Source organism: Semicossyphus pulcher, unplaced genomic scaffold, assembly GCF_022749685.1.
Source record: "Semicossyphus pulcher isolate SPU_LCO1_2020_fin unplaced genomic scaffold, fSemPul1.0.p SCAF_12, whole genome shotgun sequence".
Classification (NCBI taxonomy): Eukaryota; Metazoa; Chordata; class Actinopteri; order Labriformes; family Labridae; genus Semicossyphus; species Semicossyphus pulcher.
The window spans coordinates 30101428-30119786 of record NW_027211626.1 but is presented as its reverse complement, the minus strand read 5'-3'; the positions used below and the strand labels follow the sequence as shown (position 1 = coordinate 30119786).

The 18359-nt window shown below is 40.5% G+C and overlaps 1 protein-coding gene across 1 annotated transcript in view; it reads right to left on the bottom strand.

The window, feature by feature from the left end:
* Positions 1–1806: 1806 nt before the first annotated feature.
* Positions 1807–18359, bottom strand: part of tjap1 (tight junction associated protein 1 (peripheral)) — a 51313-nt gene continuing 34760 nt past the window's right edge. Inside the window, exons 8-11 of the mRNA XM_069658546.1 lie at positions 15652–15759; positions 12152–12235; positions 10949–11638; positions 1807–10561 (exon numbers count right to left, since the gene is read on the bottom strand). Of these exons, the coding sequence (XP_069514647.1) occupies positions 9899–10561; positions 10949–11638; positions 12152–12235; positions 15652–15759 (1545 nt within the window). The 3' untranslated portion in view covers positions 1807–9898. The remainder of the gene's footprint in view (positions 10562–10948; positions 11639–12151; positions 12236–15651; positions 15760–18359) is intronic.

Here is an 18359-nt window from a genome sequence, read left to right as displayed (position 1 = left end):
CATTTTTTACTGTAAACACTGCACAATTCTCACTAAATAGATTTACGTTCTCCATGAAAAAAAGCGCAAGTTGATCACAATGCAACTTGGTGCCAAATGTTGTGAATTCAAGTACTGCGTGATGCAAAATGAACATACCTACCTACTCAGGCATTGAGCTGCTTGAATTAGAGTCCTTTGTCTCAAGTCTCAATGATAAATCTGGTATGTATAGTTCTGCTCAAAATGCCCAGCGCCTACTCACATCTGCACAGCAGCTCTAATTCAACATCTTTCTCCTCATTCTTCATGAAGCCTAATAAACCTTGAAAAACATTGATAAACACTCTGAGAAACAACAGGGTTCTTTTAGGTTCCTGACCTCATTCCCCTTAAAGAACCCTCTGAACTTCAGTCCAGGCAGCAGGTGGATGATTGACAGGTGGTATGACATCATAAGGAGAGGGCGGCACCCTCTGATAGAACAGCTGCTGAACACAAAGAGGAAAAAAAACGTAATTATTCATTAATTATAAATAATCCACAGACCAGTAAGATCAATATCAGCTGATGCCAGGCAACTGGGAACACAAACACAAAGAGGCAAGTATTACTTTGTTCACAAGTGTTAATGAAGCCGCTCCATAACTTTTTACAGATGATGACTGTCAAAGTGACGATCACAAGGTTCATCAATATTATTTAAAGTTATTTAATCAGCAGCTGATCAGATGACAAACTGCAGACCTGACAGCTGCAGCTGGATACATTTCTAGTTCAAAATGCAAAATTTGAAAATTGGAGGAAATAATTAGATCATTTAAAAAAAATCTTCCTTTCCTGACATTTTCTTTATCAAGAAGAAAAAGACAAATACTTTTTACTCTTCTGACAGAAAAGGAAGTGAGCTCACCTCATAACTTTGGGCCAGCTCTCACCATTTTGGTGCCCCCTTGTACTGGCCCGTGACCATGATGATAAGTTACATCGTAACTCCTAGTGATAGCTAAATAGTTTTGCACGCCTCCATGGAAGGCGTATAACATAACATCACAAAATTAGAACTGCTACATTTAATGACTAGAGTTGGTGAAACTAGTCACTAAATTTTACTAATACTACTTAGCAATTCCTAAACATTTCCGGGCATAGGAAATCATCATCGCATCATCTGCTGCTGTCCCTCTCTTCGCTTTCTTTTTCCATCCTATGTTGCTGTCTGTCTGTGTCTTATGAAAGTCTGTCTGTGGTACCACACAAGCGTGGAGCGCTAGCTAAACAGCAGCGCCTGCAATCATAAAAAAAGTCAACAATTATTGAGAAGTTATTTCAGATGGTAACTTCTTACCCTTCCTTCACTTTTGGAACAAGCAAAATAGAGTTGTGTTTTTCAAACTGAACCTGAGCGCTCCATCATTCCTCTCTTTAATCTGTAACTTGTGTTGGGCAGTGAGACAGAGAGAGAGCAAAAGAGAGGTGAACCCGAGCCAAGCTGAGGAAGAGGTTAGCAGTAAAGTAGTCATCTGGCTCTAGGTTTACATTGAACGTAATATTCAGGGCTACAGCCCCCAAAACATTTAAGACTCAAGCCAGCACCCCTCAAAACATGGCACCGTAGGCGAATGCCTATATATTGCATATGCCTTGGGCTGGCCATGCTGGGGACTCTAATCTCTTCCAAATGGCTGCAGACCTGAGAGTCTTCTGATGTGAGGCCTGCAGGTGAAATCTTTCACTGGGACCTTTCTGGGGTGACATTACCAATTGTTATCCTATTCCCTTAAATGAATTTAAAGATCCAAACACAATTGGGCTACGTTTAAAATATTTTATTTGTTTTAAAATATACATCAGTTTACAAACTCAGAAAATAAAATCGTAAGTAGAGTTTTAACAGTCTTTTTTTTTGTAGTTTTTTCATCCTTTTTGTAGTTTTATTTCCAACAGGAAGTGAAACAAACAATCATACCAGGCAAAACCCGACTGAGACAATCAGAGGAACACGTGGACAGACACGAGCAGAGAAAACAGTTCAGGTGACCCTGAAAGCACCACAGCTGGGGTCAGAGGTCAATGAATTGAGTGATTGACAGCACCTGTGGTTGGAGAGCAAGGAGGCGGGGTTACAATCTGCCGAACGTCAAAAGTTCAGCTCTGAACATCCAACTGTGAATGAATCAATTGTTCGTAAAACCATCCCCGGTTCCAGTCCAGTTCGTAATTTCTTACAAAAGTTCCACATTTCATTTGTCCTTAGGTGTCCTCAGGTGAGTCCATCTCCTGAAAAAAGGGCCAAGCTGTCCACGGAGGCCATTTTTTATCGAGGTCCTCAGCTCCGCAAACAGCTGATGGTTTTTGTCATTTTGTGCTAAGCTAATGCTAGCGTGTGAACCAGCTTACCAGCACTGTTCTGTTACCAAAGTGTCTGAATAGCACACATGCTAACATAGCAAGCAAGCTATGTCATCATGTTAGCATTGGTCTCTTTCTTTTTTAAAAGAGGCCTACGGGCTAGCTAATTTCTCAACACTTACATGTTCAGGTATGTCACTTTTTTTCTGCTGGATCAGAACACTCAGATGAATTAAAAGACAAATTACCACCTGCCACCCACTTAACTAGCACTTACTAGTTTTTTTTAGGGCTTTTGACCACATCTTACAGTCATTATTCATCATTAATAAGCAGGTGGATTTACATTGTTATTTTATGAATATAGTTACACAGCTGAGTTGTAGCAATTGAAATCAACAGGTTTGAAACACAAGAATACAATTTGTCTAGGTGAAATAAAATTATCTCACCTGCTAGCTCATGTTACTATAAGTTGGCCCTGTTGTTTAAGCACTTTTTAGGAATAGCTTTGAAAAGTGCTACACAATTACCTATATTATATAACTTCTCTCCTTAATTCTTTATGTTTTGTTGTAGGCCTAATGGTTGCTTTTCCTCATAGTTTTGTAGTTACCTAGCAAACATTATATAGCTCATGGTATTGAATTAATATCAGCATGTCAGCTTTAAGTCACAAGCACGAGCAAAATAGTTGAGAAATAATTAGAAAAGCTTTAACTAAAATTAGACAGATTGCTAGCTAATGTAAACACAACTTGTTTCAGATGTTGATAACAACAGTTGTTTCTTAGACAAATGTTTTTCTACTGGACTGTTAAACCTAATTAACTTTAGTTTTAGACTCAGTTTTACATTTGAATTGTATCCTCCAATGGTTTTTAAAAATAGTAATGTGTGGTGGATGTAACTAAAAGGCCTTCATGTTTAAACTCAATAGCATTTTTGGGCTGTGATATGTGTTGACTTTTAAACAGAAATCGGAGGAAATGATCCTACTGGGGCACAAAAACTCTAATCATCGAGTGTACCGAACAAGAAGTCCTGATGCAGTACAGAAAATCAGGTAATGACAAGCTAAGTTCTGTACAGTGCTAGCTAATGTAATTAGTAAGAACACCTGTAATTTTCTTCTAGTTACTGCTTTAAATGTGGATAAAATTAAGTGTTTGCTAATCTTGCATCATGTTAAGTGGATGGTAGGGAAAAGATAAGTTCCATTTTTTTCACAACTTGCGAGCATGTTATTGAACAACATGATCTTACTGCAGACAGCAAAAAATAATGTGAATTTTGTTTCACTGTGTCCAGTGAATATGGGGTTAATTGGAGTTCATAACTTCTAAAAACTGATTTATGCTCCAATACAGAACATTGCAAATCCAGATTAACATAAGTCTACGTATAAAATATGAAGCATTAAAATAAAACAAAAAAATATTGGGATGTCCTTATTATGACTAGTATGTCGACTCGATGTTGATGCTAACTAGTTGCAAACTTGACTTATGTGCATTTTATGTTTTTCAGCGCTGAAAAAGCAAATACACACAGGTGATGTTAGCAATAACTCTTAACATGGAGTATTTTACAGTTAAATGTATTGAAGCCTTCAACAAAAATGTCTGAGTTGTGATTTAGACTTAAAAGCTGACGTGAACGCTGTTCAAATGTCAGAACCTGGAAACTCGCATCTGACACAAAGGCAGCTTAATTAAGAAATGGACAAATAAAAGATCAGATTAACAGAGTCAGCAGTATTGAGAAAAGAGCAGATTTTAAGACATGAAAAATGTGAAAACAGTGATCATCAAACACTTTCAGACAGTTTAAATCATTAATTTAACCCTTCAACTTAACATGGTGGGATGAACTGGATATGTCTGTCCTCCTGATGCATGCTGGGAAGCAGAGCTGCTTGTAACATTAAGTAGAGGGAACTGAGACTGACTTTAAACTGACCTTGGATCAGCAGAGAAAGGCACTCTGCTGTCAGAAAAATGCTTGCATTTTTATGCAATAGCACATGATGTTTTTTAGTTATTAATAGTTATTGTTTACTAATGTTAATTGGATTAGTTTTAAACTGATTTAAAACTAATATTTGGTTCATTAAACATTAAGTCACAAGTGTTTTATAAATCCACAAGAATGCTAATCTGGCCTTAATAGAGGGTAATAAACATAAAATCAGTGGTTAAAAATGTTGAAAAGTCATTAATTAGTGAATTAAGTTCAGGAGCTTTTAACTGTATCCCATGATCTTGATGGTCAGATTTGATGCTCAACAAATTAGTCTCCATGACAACAGGACATACTCCATCTGCTCAGGAAAACCCTGGGAATTATTCAAAAGTTCTGAAGCAGCTTGCAAGTGGACACTGAGTTGAGATTGTTTAGCCAAAGTCATAAAAAACTTTTTTTTTAAAAGATAAATTCAAACACTTCAAGACTCAGTAGAACAAGAAGGAAAAAGGAAGAAGGGGAAAGAGGAGAAGAGTAAAAACAGGAAGAAGAGAAAAGAGGGGGAAGAGAGGATGAGAAAGACAAAGAAACGGGGGAGACAAAATAGGAGGTAAAGATAAAGAAAAGGAAAGGAGGATGAAAGCTGATGAGGAAAAATAAAAGGAAGAGGAGCAGACGGGAAGAAGGAAGAAAAGCAAGTGAAGAAGAAGAGAGGGAGGACAGTTTGAGGGTGACCTTATCTAAGATGAGTCTGCAGGTTGACGTCTCCAATTATATTCATGAAGAACAGTCATTAAAGATGCACAAGTCCAGATGTAGAGTCTATTTATACCCAGAGAGAATCACTCTACCACACACACACACACACACTCTACAACACACAGCAACACAAAAACACACACTCCTCTAACACAGTCTTTCATTTCCGACTTCCTGTTCTCTCCTTGTGTCTCCAGAACATCTGATGACTCGCATGAAAAATTAAACACTTCCATTCAGACACACACTCTCTATCTCTCTCTTACCCACACACATACACGTTAAAGTATTAGCGACCCATTTCTGACAGTAATAGGACCTTAATAATTTAACAGCAGTCGCTCGTTCTGCTAATAATTACAAGTGAGGATGAAAAATCAGTCGGATAAAAGCAGGGAGAGGAGCGAGAGGAGCAGGAGGAGGAGGGGATGGTGTGTTCATGTGTTGGTGTGTGTGCGGATTCGGGAGGTTTTAGCTCTTCATCCTGCAGCTGTCAAACAAAACAAGAAAATGGTTTTTGAATTATTGAGCAGCTCAGAGACCGAACAGGCTGCTGTTAAAGGACCATACCACTTTTTACATGTTTTATTTACCCATAGTCATATTCAGCACACACAACATTGCAGCTGAGTAACTCCTGATAGCGTTTTCCTGTAGTTAACATGCTTAAAAATGCAGAGACACTGGTATGGCCCTTTGACAAAATCACACATTTAAAGTTTAATATCTAAAAAATTACAATATCAGTGTAAAACTAATAATAATCCTGTATGTGTAATTTTAACATTCAAACAGCTCTGCAGGATGTTTAACCTACCCAACACTTGAGAAGCTAGCTTACAGGACATGTTAAGCCTAGCTGAGTGCACACTCAGAAGGCAGATGGAAAGTGCTCGTGTAGCACTGTAAAGTAAAAAGCTAAAGTGGAAGATAATTATATGCAAGTCATACCAGTACAGCTTTAGACTAGCTTAGCACAAAAAATCTGAGGGGGTAGAAATTGCAACCAAGCAAAATGGGCTGGTGATTAGCTTGATGGCTAAAAACGTAGCCGACAATTTTTCAATCAGAGCTGTTAGACAGAGGATGTTTAACAGTTCCCTCTTCTTCTCAGTCTTTGTGCTCGGCTAGACTAAAGCTGCCCTGAGCTCTTCAGTGTTTCTGTGTTTTTCTCCAGTTTAGATAATCTGTAGTAAATCATCTCACTTTACATTGTTTTGTCAGCTGTTGTTTTGAAAGTCAATAATTCATTTTTTATCTTAAATTTAACTCAAAACAGACGACACGTAAGATCATGAGATACAACAAAAAGCTCTAAAAGCTAGTGAGTGGACATTGTGGAGAGATCGACATGTTTTATGAGCTACAATATTTATTTCATTTGATAGTATTGCTGTATTAATCATCTGTGTTCTGTTCCGTTTGTGGATCAATAAAGTTTTATATCTCCCTTCAGCAGTGACCTGTTGTCGTGCTCAAAGACACACCTGCAGGCTAATGTCTGAATTGATTATCCCAGAATGCACCCTGACAAAACCTATATCCAATAATGTCACAACATGGTCATGAAGCTAGTCTGTGATTGATGCTCGTGCTTCTTCATCTCTTTGATCCTATGATAACTGAGATCGATTCTCTGCTTAGATTCATGATAACTTTGATTGCTTTGACATTTTTCATATTTTAATATCTAATTAATTAATTAACGGCTGATGACAGCAGTTGTTGTCCTGCAGATCAATACTGTTTGAGCTTCAGCACACTGACACTGTTCAGACTGAACTGTAATACACAACACAAAAGCCAGTGCTGTTCAATACTTAAAGACTTGTGAAAACATAGAGGCTTAAACACTGATGCTTAAATAATGACTTTCATAAAGTCAGACTCTGTATGACTCCAAAAAACTGCAGCAAGTTTATCAATCAATCAATCATTCAGTGGATCGATCAGTGATCATTGGTCTTCGGTGAGAGTCACAATCAGTGGGCTCTGTGGGAGGGCAACAAGCCAACATTCAATCGGTGACAGACCTCAGAGAATAAGAACAAACTGAGATACAGTAAAAACACGAAGGCTAGGTAGTGCCAGAAACATGAAAAATAGACAATAAAGTAGAAATGCTTTAATGTTTCATGAGAAACTAAGTCAGAACTGTGACCACATTTACAGCTCAAGTGTCTCATATCTTTACTACAACTTTTATAACCAATATGATTAGATTTTTTTTGTTTTAACTTGAAATAGGGGACTTAAAAATATAAGCTTTCTCTTAATCACTGCAAGAACAAATATACTCTGAACTCAGAGCTGATTGGATGCCACCCTGAGGAAAATTTCCCACCGTTTAATCAACTGATGACAACACCAGTGTTTCTGGCTCCACTAGACAGGCCATTAACGTTTTCAGTTCCCTGATAACAAACAGCCGCTTTTGCTTTTTGATCTGACACCAAATCCTCTGCCCTTGCCTTGGCAGTCGACTCTCCTTATGCTGCGTTCAAACCAATAGCGTGGCGAGTCATTTGTGTTTGTTTGCTTTATAGTAGCAAATAGTACGATACTTACACTGGATGTCTGGGTTCATAACCTGGAGAGCCAAACAGCTCGGTTTTATTTCACCATCCATTTGATAACCTGTTAGCTAGAATCAGTACCAGTGTTTCTCAGATGGACCGCGATTACTGGTGTAAGGTTTCAGCTGCAGAGCGCCCGTCAATCTGTCTGCAGTAAGTGGGAGGCTCACTGTATCTCACAAGTCACTTGTCAGCTGAAACCTGGCTCTGTACAGGTGTATGGACCCAAAATAACAAGATTTTAAAATGCTTGATTTTTGAAGCCTCAATTTTCCTGCACCATTTTCATTTTTTTCCACTGACGAATATGTGAATGAGTGGAACTGGCGTTTTGGTATGACTTTGTATGTATGCTCATCTGTTGCTGTACAAGGCAGACACTTTCGGTTTATGACTGTAGCAGCTGTTGTCCGACTAATATCACACTAAGTGTTAAACAAAATAGAATTTTTTTTATTGATGAACAGTGATACTCAAATATAAAATAAAATGGTAATATTTCTATGAAATAAAGGCAAAAAGCACTGGGAGCAGAGGGAGAGAAATGTAATGGTGTATCCAGTAAATCTAGTTTTTATGAAGTAAACCTAGAAAAGAAAGCATCATTTTTGATACACAACCCTGTTTCTGGCACTAACAGGCTTCCGTAAGACGCTTAGAACATCTGAACATATAAACCAAACTGATCAAAAAACAAACAATCAAACAAATCAACAACAACTCAATTCCAAACAATATAATAAAGTAATCTCTTAATATTGGATTTATACTCCAGATTTCATTACGAAGAAAAAGAAGAGAAACGAAAGGTGATAACAACAAAAAAAAACCAACAAGATTGTTACATTCCAGGTGGGAGAAGCACCGCCCCCCCCAGGTACAGTTAGGGGGTTGGTGAAATGTGTGTGTGTGGGTGTGTGTGTGTGTGCGTGCGTGTGTGTGTGTGTGTGTCTGTGGGGGGGGGGGTTAAACCAAACTCCGCTAACAAACCAATCAGGTGACTAAATAATAACACCATTACAAGAAATGAATGATTAGTGCAGACAACAAAATACAAGTCTGATCGCTAGCAGGCCCTCCATAGTACCTTCCAGAGACGGAGAGAGAGAGAGAGATAGGCACTGAGAGTGTAAGTGGGTGTGAGTGCGTGTGTTCATCCCAGTGTGTCATGTGTCTCATCTGTTCTCTTTAAAAGAAAAGCTCCTGGTCAGGAAACAAGGCAAAGACATCTGTAAAGTTTGAAGTTACTTTTAGTTTTTAAGATTTCATTCAGTTATTTTCTCCTGTGACAAAATAACCCCCCAACACACACAGCACACACACACACACACACACGCACGCACACACGCACACACACACACACGCACACACACACGCACGCACGCACGCACGCACTCACACGCACACACGCACACACACGCACACACACACACACACGCACGCACGCACGCACGCACGCACACACGCACGCACGCACACACTAGACCGATATTGAGTTTCAAATACTGATTGTAACACTGATCATTTACAATTGTATGTCATAGTTTAATAGTTTGACCAGCTGCACATACTTTTGGACTTTAAGTTTCTGTTTTAATGTAGATACACAATCGACAGACACTACAGCCAAAAGTAACACACTTTTCTACATGTCGTCAGTGAGTCAACATCAGCAGCCCACTCTGTGTCTGAGTATTTTAAAAATATCTTTCATGTATTTGTTTTAGCTCTCTTCAATTATTATATTCTATCTTCTGACATTTAAAAGATGCAACTCTGCCGGAGAATAACTCATCTCTTTACTATAGGGTGGGGAGTGGGGGGCTCTCTACATACTTTTGGTCTGTTTGATGTATTTTCTGTGAATTTTGAAGAAGAATGAGATTTTTTTCTAAACTGGTGAATATTTAAAAATACGGTTAGAATTTAATTTCATTACACAAAAATAAATCTCTTTATTTACCTATCATTCTGTTTGATCAGCTGATTCACTGGGATCCAATCACTGATACAGAAGCCTACATATTGATTGACAGCATCAAAACTGATCGGTCTGACTCACTCATTTACACACACTCACTCACACACACTCACACTCACACACACACAAGGTGAGCTCGGCAGCATACGGTAGAGTATGGCTATATCCTGATGGGCTTGACCTCTGACCTCCGTGACAGACTGGTCAGTTGCCATGGAAACAGACAGCAGCTGATGGAGCACAGTGTGGGGTGAGCAAGGCTTGCTCAGGCTCTGCAGACCGAGCGTCAGTCCAGCAGAGTGCCTTGCTCCTGGGCTTGGGTCAGGCTGTCTTTGCGGTGCAGGTGGTGCACGCCCATCCTCTTCGGGCTCTTCTGCGGCCGTTGCGGAGGGGCCGCTGTGGCGTGGGCAGGGTCGAAGTCCAGGAGGCGTGGTGAGATGACGGGCAGGTTGTGTGGGAGGACGTCTCTCTCCTCGGCTGAACTCTCTGCCTCCTCCTCTTCAAACTCCTTCCTGCGGGCATTGGCAGGGCTTGTTTCCACGGTGACCGCTGTGTCCCCGCTCCCGCCATCATCCTCTAGGTTCATTAGCAGCGTCTTGCCCTCCTCCGTTGAACCTTCGCCGACGCTATAGCGTCCCCTCCTGCCAGACCGTTGCTCTGTGTCGGTGTCGGTGTCGAGGCTGGAGCCACGGCTTGGAGTCCAGCTGCATGCTGACGAGCCCTCCTCCCCATCCGAGTATGCTGCTCTGTGGCGATCAGAGGAAGACGAAGCCCCGCCCCCTGGTGTCTGCCTCCTCCTCTGCAGCTCCTGAGCCGTCTGACTGCTGAATGACGTGCGGTGGACAACCGAGTTTTCACAGGATGGCGCCATCTTCTCCACAAACATCCGCTGCCAGTTGGCCAGCAGGTCCTCCTCCGAGCTGCCGGAGCTTGCCAGGACGCTGGGAGCCTAAAGGGGGGTGGGGGACTAATTAGTTCAATAACTTATGTGATTGGTTAAAATAATTCACAAACTGATAACAAGCAGTAATCTATTTCAACCACAGACAGCAGACGCAGGTCCTAACCCTGCACTCTGAGGAAACAGACAGTTAACCACATGTCGATCTCCCAACCTAGTGTTTCCTACAGAATGACAGTGTACCTGAGGCAGCAGGGATAAAAACTTTTTATTTTTTTTAAATACAACTGCTGTAATTGGCCAGCTATTGGTGATAAGCCAATGTGAACAAAACACTGCAAACCATCGGCTATAATGCCGGATATTGGACATAACCTCTGGAAGTCTAGGACAGGATTGTCACATTCTGCTATATTAACATTATTAGTGTGTTACCTGTGGCGGGCTGCTGAACGGGCTGGACTGACTGGACAGCGGCTCGCTGGTGGCGTCCCGCTGTGATGGCGGCGTGCGCTGGTGGACCCCCCCGCCAGAGGAGGAGGAGGGGGCAGGGCTACCAGTGGCCAGCCGCTCATCGTCGTTCTGGACGAGACTCAGGGAGATGGCCTGCCGTGTGGCGTAGGTGCAGTTGGGCAGTGGGGAGTTTTTTGGGATCTTCACTTTGTCGTCTGAAGAGAACTCGATCACCTTGCGGCCGGGGTACAGTGGATGTGGGGGCAGCGGGGCAGGGTATGGGTTAAGCTTCTCGAATGATGGAGCCCCTCCTACCTCCTCGCCGCCCAACTGACCGTCCAGACTACTCTGACTGCGACAGGAACCGTTCTGCTGCGCCCCCTGACCACTGCTGCCATTCTCCCGGCTGTGGCCCTCGGCCCCTGCAGGGCCCGTCATGTCCACGTGCACGAAGACATCCTCAGCGACGGGCCGGCCGCAGCTGCTGGACTGGGCAGAGTTCAGGACCAGTGGTTCGGGTTTCTCCAGGACGCGGGCAATGACTGAAGTCGGCACAACATCTGCAGGAGTCAAACTGAGTGTGTCTGGGTCCTGAGAGCCGGGGGCTGGACCACGCTCCGGCAGGCTGCTCTTCATGTGCTTATTCAGCATGTCCTGCAGCTCGTAGGGCAGCTGCAACACACACAAACAGAAACAAAGAGAAATTCACACACACACACACACACACACACACACACACACACACACGCACACAGAAAGAGAGATTAATATACACACACATAGACAAATATTCACAGACAAAGACAAACACACACAGAGACACCCCTAACACAGAGCGAGTATTAAAGTGTTTCCAAGTGAATCAGCTGATCTCTATAAACTAAGATTCTCTAATCGAACTTATACACGCGCACGCGCACACACACACACACGCGCACACACACACACACACACACACACACACACACACACACACACACACACACACACACACACACACACACACACACACACACACACACACACACACACACACAAACAGCATGATGCTGCATTTCTTACAGAGTCACTCTGATCTTTTGTGATGACACAACTGATGACAAAAATAGAACAAAAGCCTGATCCCTTCACAGAGACGGACCATGGGACACTGTTGAAAGTTACATTAAAAACAATGTTACTCACATCAGCAAACTTATGGTTCCTGAAATGCGACTTGTTGCATTTGAGCAGCTGGACAGCCAAGTTACAGTCCTGCCTGTAACGCTCCTGAAGACAGAGAGACACTGGTTCATACACGCTGTCACACATGAACATGCTGTACACTCTTCAGCTCTCACACATGGTTAATGATGTCTTTTTTATGCATTCTCTTTATGATGACATACTGACACATTGAAGAGGCTGTAGGTCAATCAAAAAAACCCACCCCCCTTTTTTGGATGACACGTATAAGCCAATGATCTATCAGATCTATCAATCAAAGGGCTGTGGACTCAGTGAGCAAGCTCGGTATGTCACCTGATCCCTCTGACAGCAGGTTAAAAGAGTCAGGAGTGCAGGAGGATCAGAATGGATGGAATTTAATCAGAAACCAATCAGTGATCAACCAGATCAGGTGCAGCTCGTTAAACAGATGCTGGTTACCAAACAGGAAGTAGAGACTGTTATTTTCAACATGATATATACTGTACATACTGTTAATGTGGAAATGGATGGCAGTCACCGTCCTCTGCAGGATGGGAAGACGGTTACCACGGTAACCACACAGAGTGGAAACAACCTCCAGTTTCAACCTGCTGCTGAGTGACACACTGCTGCAGCAGGTCTGTCTTTCAGTCACTCATTTTACATGCTAAACAACATGTTTAACAGGACAGTTTTTGTCATTATGTCTGTTTGATTTGTATCTTTATTAATGCGTGAAAACAAAACAAATCCAAAAGATCAGATTGTGGGGGACAGAAAGATGCTGCTGTCAGTGTGCTGACAGCAGTGATTACTAACTGGAGTTCCATCTTCACTTATTTAAAACTGGTTGCAGCCCACAAGCTATTTGTTACGTTGAGATTATTTGTTACTAATTATTTAAAGCCATGCCTGATGTAGTTATTGTTTTGCTACCTAGCAAAGTTTAAGTTAGCTTCCTCATATCTGAGCTGTTTTAGAGTAGAAGTCATGTGGAGAAAGGTCGACATATCCGAGCTGAAACCTGACGTCAGTCTCAAAGATTACATCTCATGAAAACAAAACACAAACTACCTGAAATTACAAAACGTTTTGCTAATAACATTTGACTTAATTAATAAATAACATCAGTTAGCATAATCAAATACCCTCTCATTCAAATTAAACTGTATGAATACTATTAACTGGATGTAAGTTTGCAGACAGAAATAAAATAAAAACCAACATTTACAGAGAAGTATCTTTTAGCCTCCAACACTGTAATGTTTGGAAGTTATGCTTGTTTGTGACGCTACAGTGACTTCCTGCTTACATAGCTGGTTGCTCTTGACTGGACAGCCATATAGATTTTCACAAAGTTTTAATGGTGCAACCTGATATTGTAAATCACTTGTTTTGAACTAGTTAGTAATTAGTTATGTGCACACTAAACATAGATGTCATATCATTTATTCTTTAAACAGTCCAAAGACAACATGCATCCAACATGCATTTTAACAACAGCCAATCACAGAGCTTCACATTAGATTACACGACTGAAAAAAATGTGTTTACAATTTGCAGCTTTAAAAATTCAGTTTGTGATTTTGACTGTGACTTTTTGTTGATGAAGGGCACCAAAACATAAAGGTAGATGTTAAACTAAAGTGAGTTGATGTTGAAGCACTGAAACAGTTGAAGTGTACTTGCTGAAGCATGTGAAATATTAGTAAAAGTCCTGCAGGAAATTATCTGTTTCTTTTTTAAAATCTGAAAAAGTAAAAAAAACAACAGTTGATGTTGAAACCATGTAATCAATTCAAATGTAAATAAACATAGCCATAAATATTTAGGAGATTAAAGTGGTTAAAATTGAAATGTCACTTGAATTGTAAACATATGAAGCTAATAAAACCTCAGTTGAAGCATTAGACAAAGTTGAGGTGTTTGCTCTGTAAACAGTTGAAGCATCAGTCAGTATGTAGGAAGTGAAAGCTGTTAGGATTCAGTTGGTACAAAACCACTGACAACAGTTCAATGTCAGTTGAAGTGTGTGGGCTGAATGTTGTCAATGTAGTTTAAAATGTAAATAGTTGAAAGGTCATCTGTGGTAAGTTTTCATACAATTTGGGAACCCATTGGCCATCGTCTCATAGTTAGCCTCTGGGAATAACAGCCAACTTTGAGTGGCTTCAGGTGTAGCCAGCGGTTAGCAATATAGGCCAAGACTTTCTTTTCTGTGCGTTGCCATTGTTTACACTCTAACAAGCAACTTGAGAAGCAGGAATCAAGTTGGAGTTGAGATACAATGTCTAAGAACGAAGATGTCTGTTTTTTATAGATGCATTAAAAGCTAAATTGTGGTCAGATGACCACCAATGGGAGCTGGGATGGCATTCAGGCAGACTGTGTATCCTGCAATGTAACCAAAGCCTGCTGAAACGTGATTAGTCAATACTTCTTGAACAAACACACCACAAATGGACACCAGAAAACTTCTGATACCAAAATCTTGTCCCGTGCCTACAAATACTGCATTTTTTATGTCTGCCTCTGTTACGCCACTGCTACAGAGGTGTCTTTGTAAATTGCATGCAGAACGGGACAGCACTGTGTGTCTACACTTGGTGCTCTTTGGTTTAGTGTAAAAGTATAAAAAGGCATGACGGCTTTAGAGAAGCTTTGTTACAGTGCTGTTGTGGAATCTCTGTGTTTTTCCGTGTATTAGAGAGAGAGTGCGTCAGAATGAGTGCGCACGGGGAAGAGCTTTGTGTTGGCCTTGAGCTGCAGGTTTTAGGCCATGCAGGGCTCGAGTAGGAGATCTCTCTGTAACAAATCAGTCATGGGAGGAGGTAGCAGTAAGGGTGTCCTTGTCCTTTTGCATGCCCATAATGGCTGCACAATGCCCAAAGCAAGAAAGCAAAGATGTCAGGAGGCAGTGGAAACAAAAGCTTGCTGTCTCCCACTCCTCAACAACAATTCTCTGTGACTGTATATCAGGAATTAAACAGATATTTAAATGAGGAGCCTTCATGTTGCCCCAAGATAACAATGTGCCACCAATGTGCCTCACAACATTGAATTTTAAGACCGACACCCCACATGGGTGCACTGGTAGGCGCAACTACATCTGCTTCTTACACAACATTAGCGCTGGGCATGAAAATGACAACAAGGTCAGTCTGAAACTAGCAAAGAAGTGGGATGTGCAACACTTTGCGGTTGTAAGATTGGGCTCTAAGTACTATTTTAGTACATTTAATGTTAGCTTGTGTGAGAGAAGATAGTCAACGCTTAAATGTATACATTTTAAACTATTCATTTACATTTAGAGTATAAATGTTTTGAGTTGGGGTGAGGTAGAAGATATCATGGTCTCAAGGTCTATACATTTTGTGTAATTTTTAATTTTGTACATGAATGTTTAAAGTTTCAATGATACAACCGCGTTAACACATTAACTATAACAAGGTGAATGCACATTAACTATAACAGTGTAACAGTGAGGCTTTACTTACATTGAGCTCCTCCAGGCGGTCAATCGTGTTCTTTGCGTCCAGCAGTTTGTTGGTGAGCTCAACAATCTCCTGGTCCATCGTCTTTTTGTCCCTTTCCACCTTTCGTAGCTGTTGGAGGGACAGGGACATGTGAGATCAACTGTCAATCATATCGAGAGAGCCAAACAGGAGCCTGATGTGGCAGGAGGCGGGTCTACATTCAGATCATGTGGGAATAAATATCCATAGTTGTTTAAACAGGTAAGAGTCCATATAGATGCCATTTTGCAGTTTTCTGTAGAACCTCTGAACTTTTCTTTTATAAAAGTCACTAACTTAGATTCATCTGGAAATGAATTCTTACTGCTTCATTTACTATTCAACTTTAGACTTCATACTTGTTTCTAAGTAAGCTGGATCATCTGAATGCTGAGCCGTTTTTAAGTCACTTCCACAGTTTTCCCAGATCATTTGAATGCTGCATTAACTAGCAGCACCTACAGATGCATTATGGGATGCGGCGGTGTGACTGTTGCTGCAAGAAGATCAATAAGATCCAATAAGATCTTGATCGAAGCTGAAAGTGAAAAAAGCAAGCAGCTAACATTAGCTTAAATAGCTAGCAATAAGTAACAATTCTGTGTCTGCATCTGTTTGCATTTCCTGTTGTCACTGGGCGTTTAAACAGATGAGGAAATATTGCTGCAGTTGATGATGCTTTACTGTAAATGTGCAGCAGTGGGAACTGTGCAAATACAACATCACTTGTTGAGTTTATAGGTTTATTATATGTTTATATACTATAAACAAATGATGTTGCTGATGTAAGCTAAGCTAAGCCCTGCTGCTGATAGTGATTTTTTCATTCATTCTTATAATCTGTGCAGCAGAGATGTGATGTGTTTGGTTTGAATAACTCCATGCGTCAATTCCTGAGTTAACATTCCTACCTGTCAGAGACATCAGTTACACATTGCCTGTGTCCGAAATCACTAACTGCTCCCTGTAGAGTCCACTATGAGTGAGTTTACCATTTTGTAGTGCAGTCTGAATGTTTAGTAAGAATTATTAAACCACAATAAAGTGGACTCAAAGTTTCCCACAATGCATCTTGAAATCGTTGTGATCACTAACCCAGCACTATTAACCTTTAAGCATTGCACTGAAAAACCATAGTGAATGAGTGAATGATTTCAGACATTTTCATTTAAATTTCAACCAACGTTTCATTTACAGTTTTATCTACAAGCACAAAAAGAAGAAGGGCGCTTAGTTAGCCTGGATGAGACAAACGAAGTTTTCACACCAAGTCTGAATACTTTGTAGTCTGATCAGTTTTTGTTTGAATTTCTGGTCAACGTTTATATCACAATACAAAATGCATCACCATAAATTGATGATCAAGTCTTAATCTACCATGAGAAACAAGGAATAGTATGATAAAACTATTTAAATTATCAAAAGCTTAACTTATTTAATTACTTTCACATACTATCTCAAATTATGACTTATCTCTTGGTTTAAATAACCACAAGTATTTTTATATTTATCATCCCTAAGATTCTATTTATTGTATTTTTCTTCATGGATTTCAAACATAGATCTCTATTTTTTTCCGGAAGAATTTCACAAAATGATACCAGAGCTTTGGAATAACTGTCGGACATCAGTTTCATAAACTGGACTGGAAACAAACAACATTACGGCTCATGTTTCTCCTCCAGCTGCAGCTCATTCATAAAATGTGTTTCAACAGATTAAACAAAAACCGTCATTCATGTTGTTAGGACTTGGTGCTCCAACACCTTCAACAGAAAAAAGACACCATAGAAGAAGAAAACTGAGGTGGAGGATGGAAAGATGTTGGGTGGAGGAAAGATGGACAGAAGGTGAGGAGGAGGAGGAGAAAGAACATGAATGAAACGCAACTGCATGAACCCATGTCTGACTGACAGCAGCCTGATGAAGATGATGATGAAGATGATGATGAAGATGAGTCAATCCATCACAGAGCAGCGTGAGAAGGAGGAACAGGGAAGAGAGAAAAGACAGATGAAGAATAACATTAGACAAAATAACACAAAGACAAACTGAGATTTCAAGAGAAGTGTTGAGATTTTTCTGAACAACAGTTGTTACATATTGGAAGAAAAAAGGCCATCACTCGATAAACGTTCTTATATCCTGTTTAAAACAGTCATGATCATCAACAGTATCTTGCAATAAAGTTGCAATATTTCATCAGAAAAGTATTAAAATGTCAAAAAAAGAAAAAGTCACATTTTGCTAGCAAAGTCGGGATGTTTCATTAAAACGTTCTCTCAAACCAAAGTGAAGTAACGAAACTACAGTGTGTAGCTTAACGGGTCAAAGTCAGAGGGTAACATTTCCTGGAACATCATCTGTCTTTAATATACGTTAATTTTTGTTTTACTTCTTTGACTGTTGACTGACTTAAAGCGACCTCTGACCCCCTGATCTGTTGCCCATGGCTACCATCCTGTTGTCCTTCAGCTCCAGTTTTCCACAGTTAATCAATAAACTGCCTCAGAGTGTGTTTTCATTTAGTCATCGATCAGTTATTGACAGAGTGGGATCCATGAGCCCCACACACATAATCCTTTCATTATACATGAGGACACACACACTCACAAACACAGACACAAAAACTTGCTGTAGAGAAAATATAAACCATTGCATATTGATCAGTATCAATTTTTTTCCCTTCT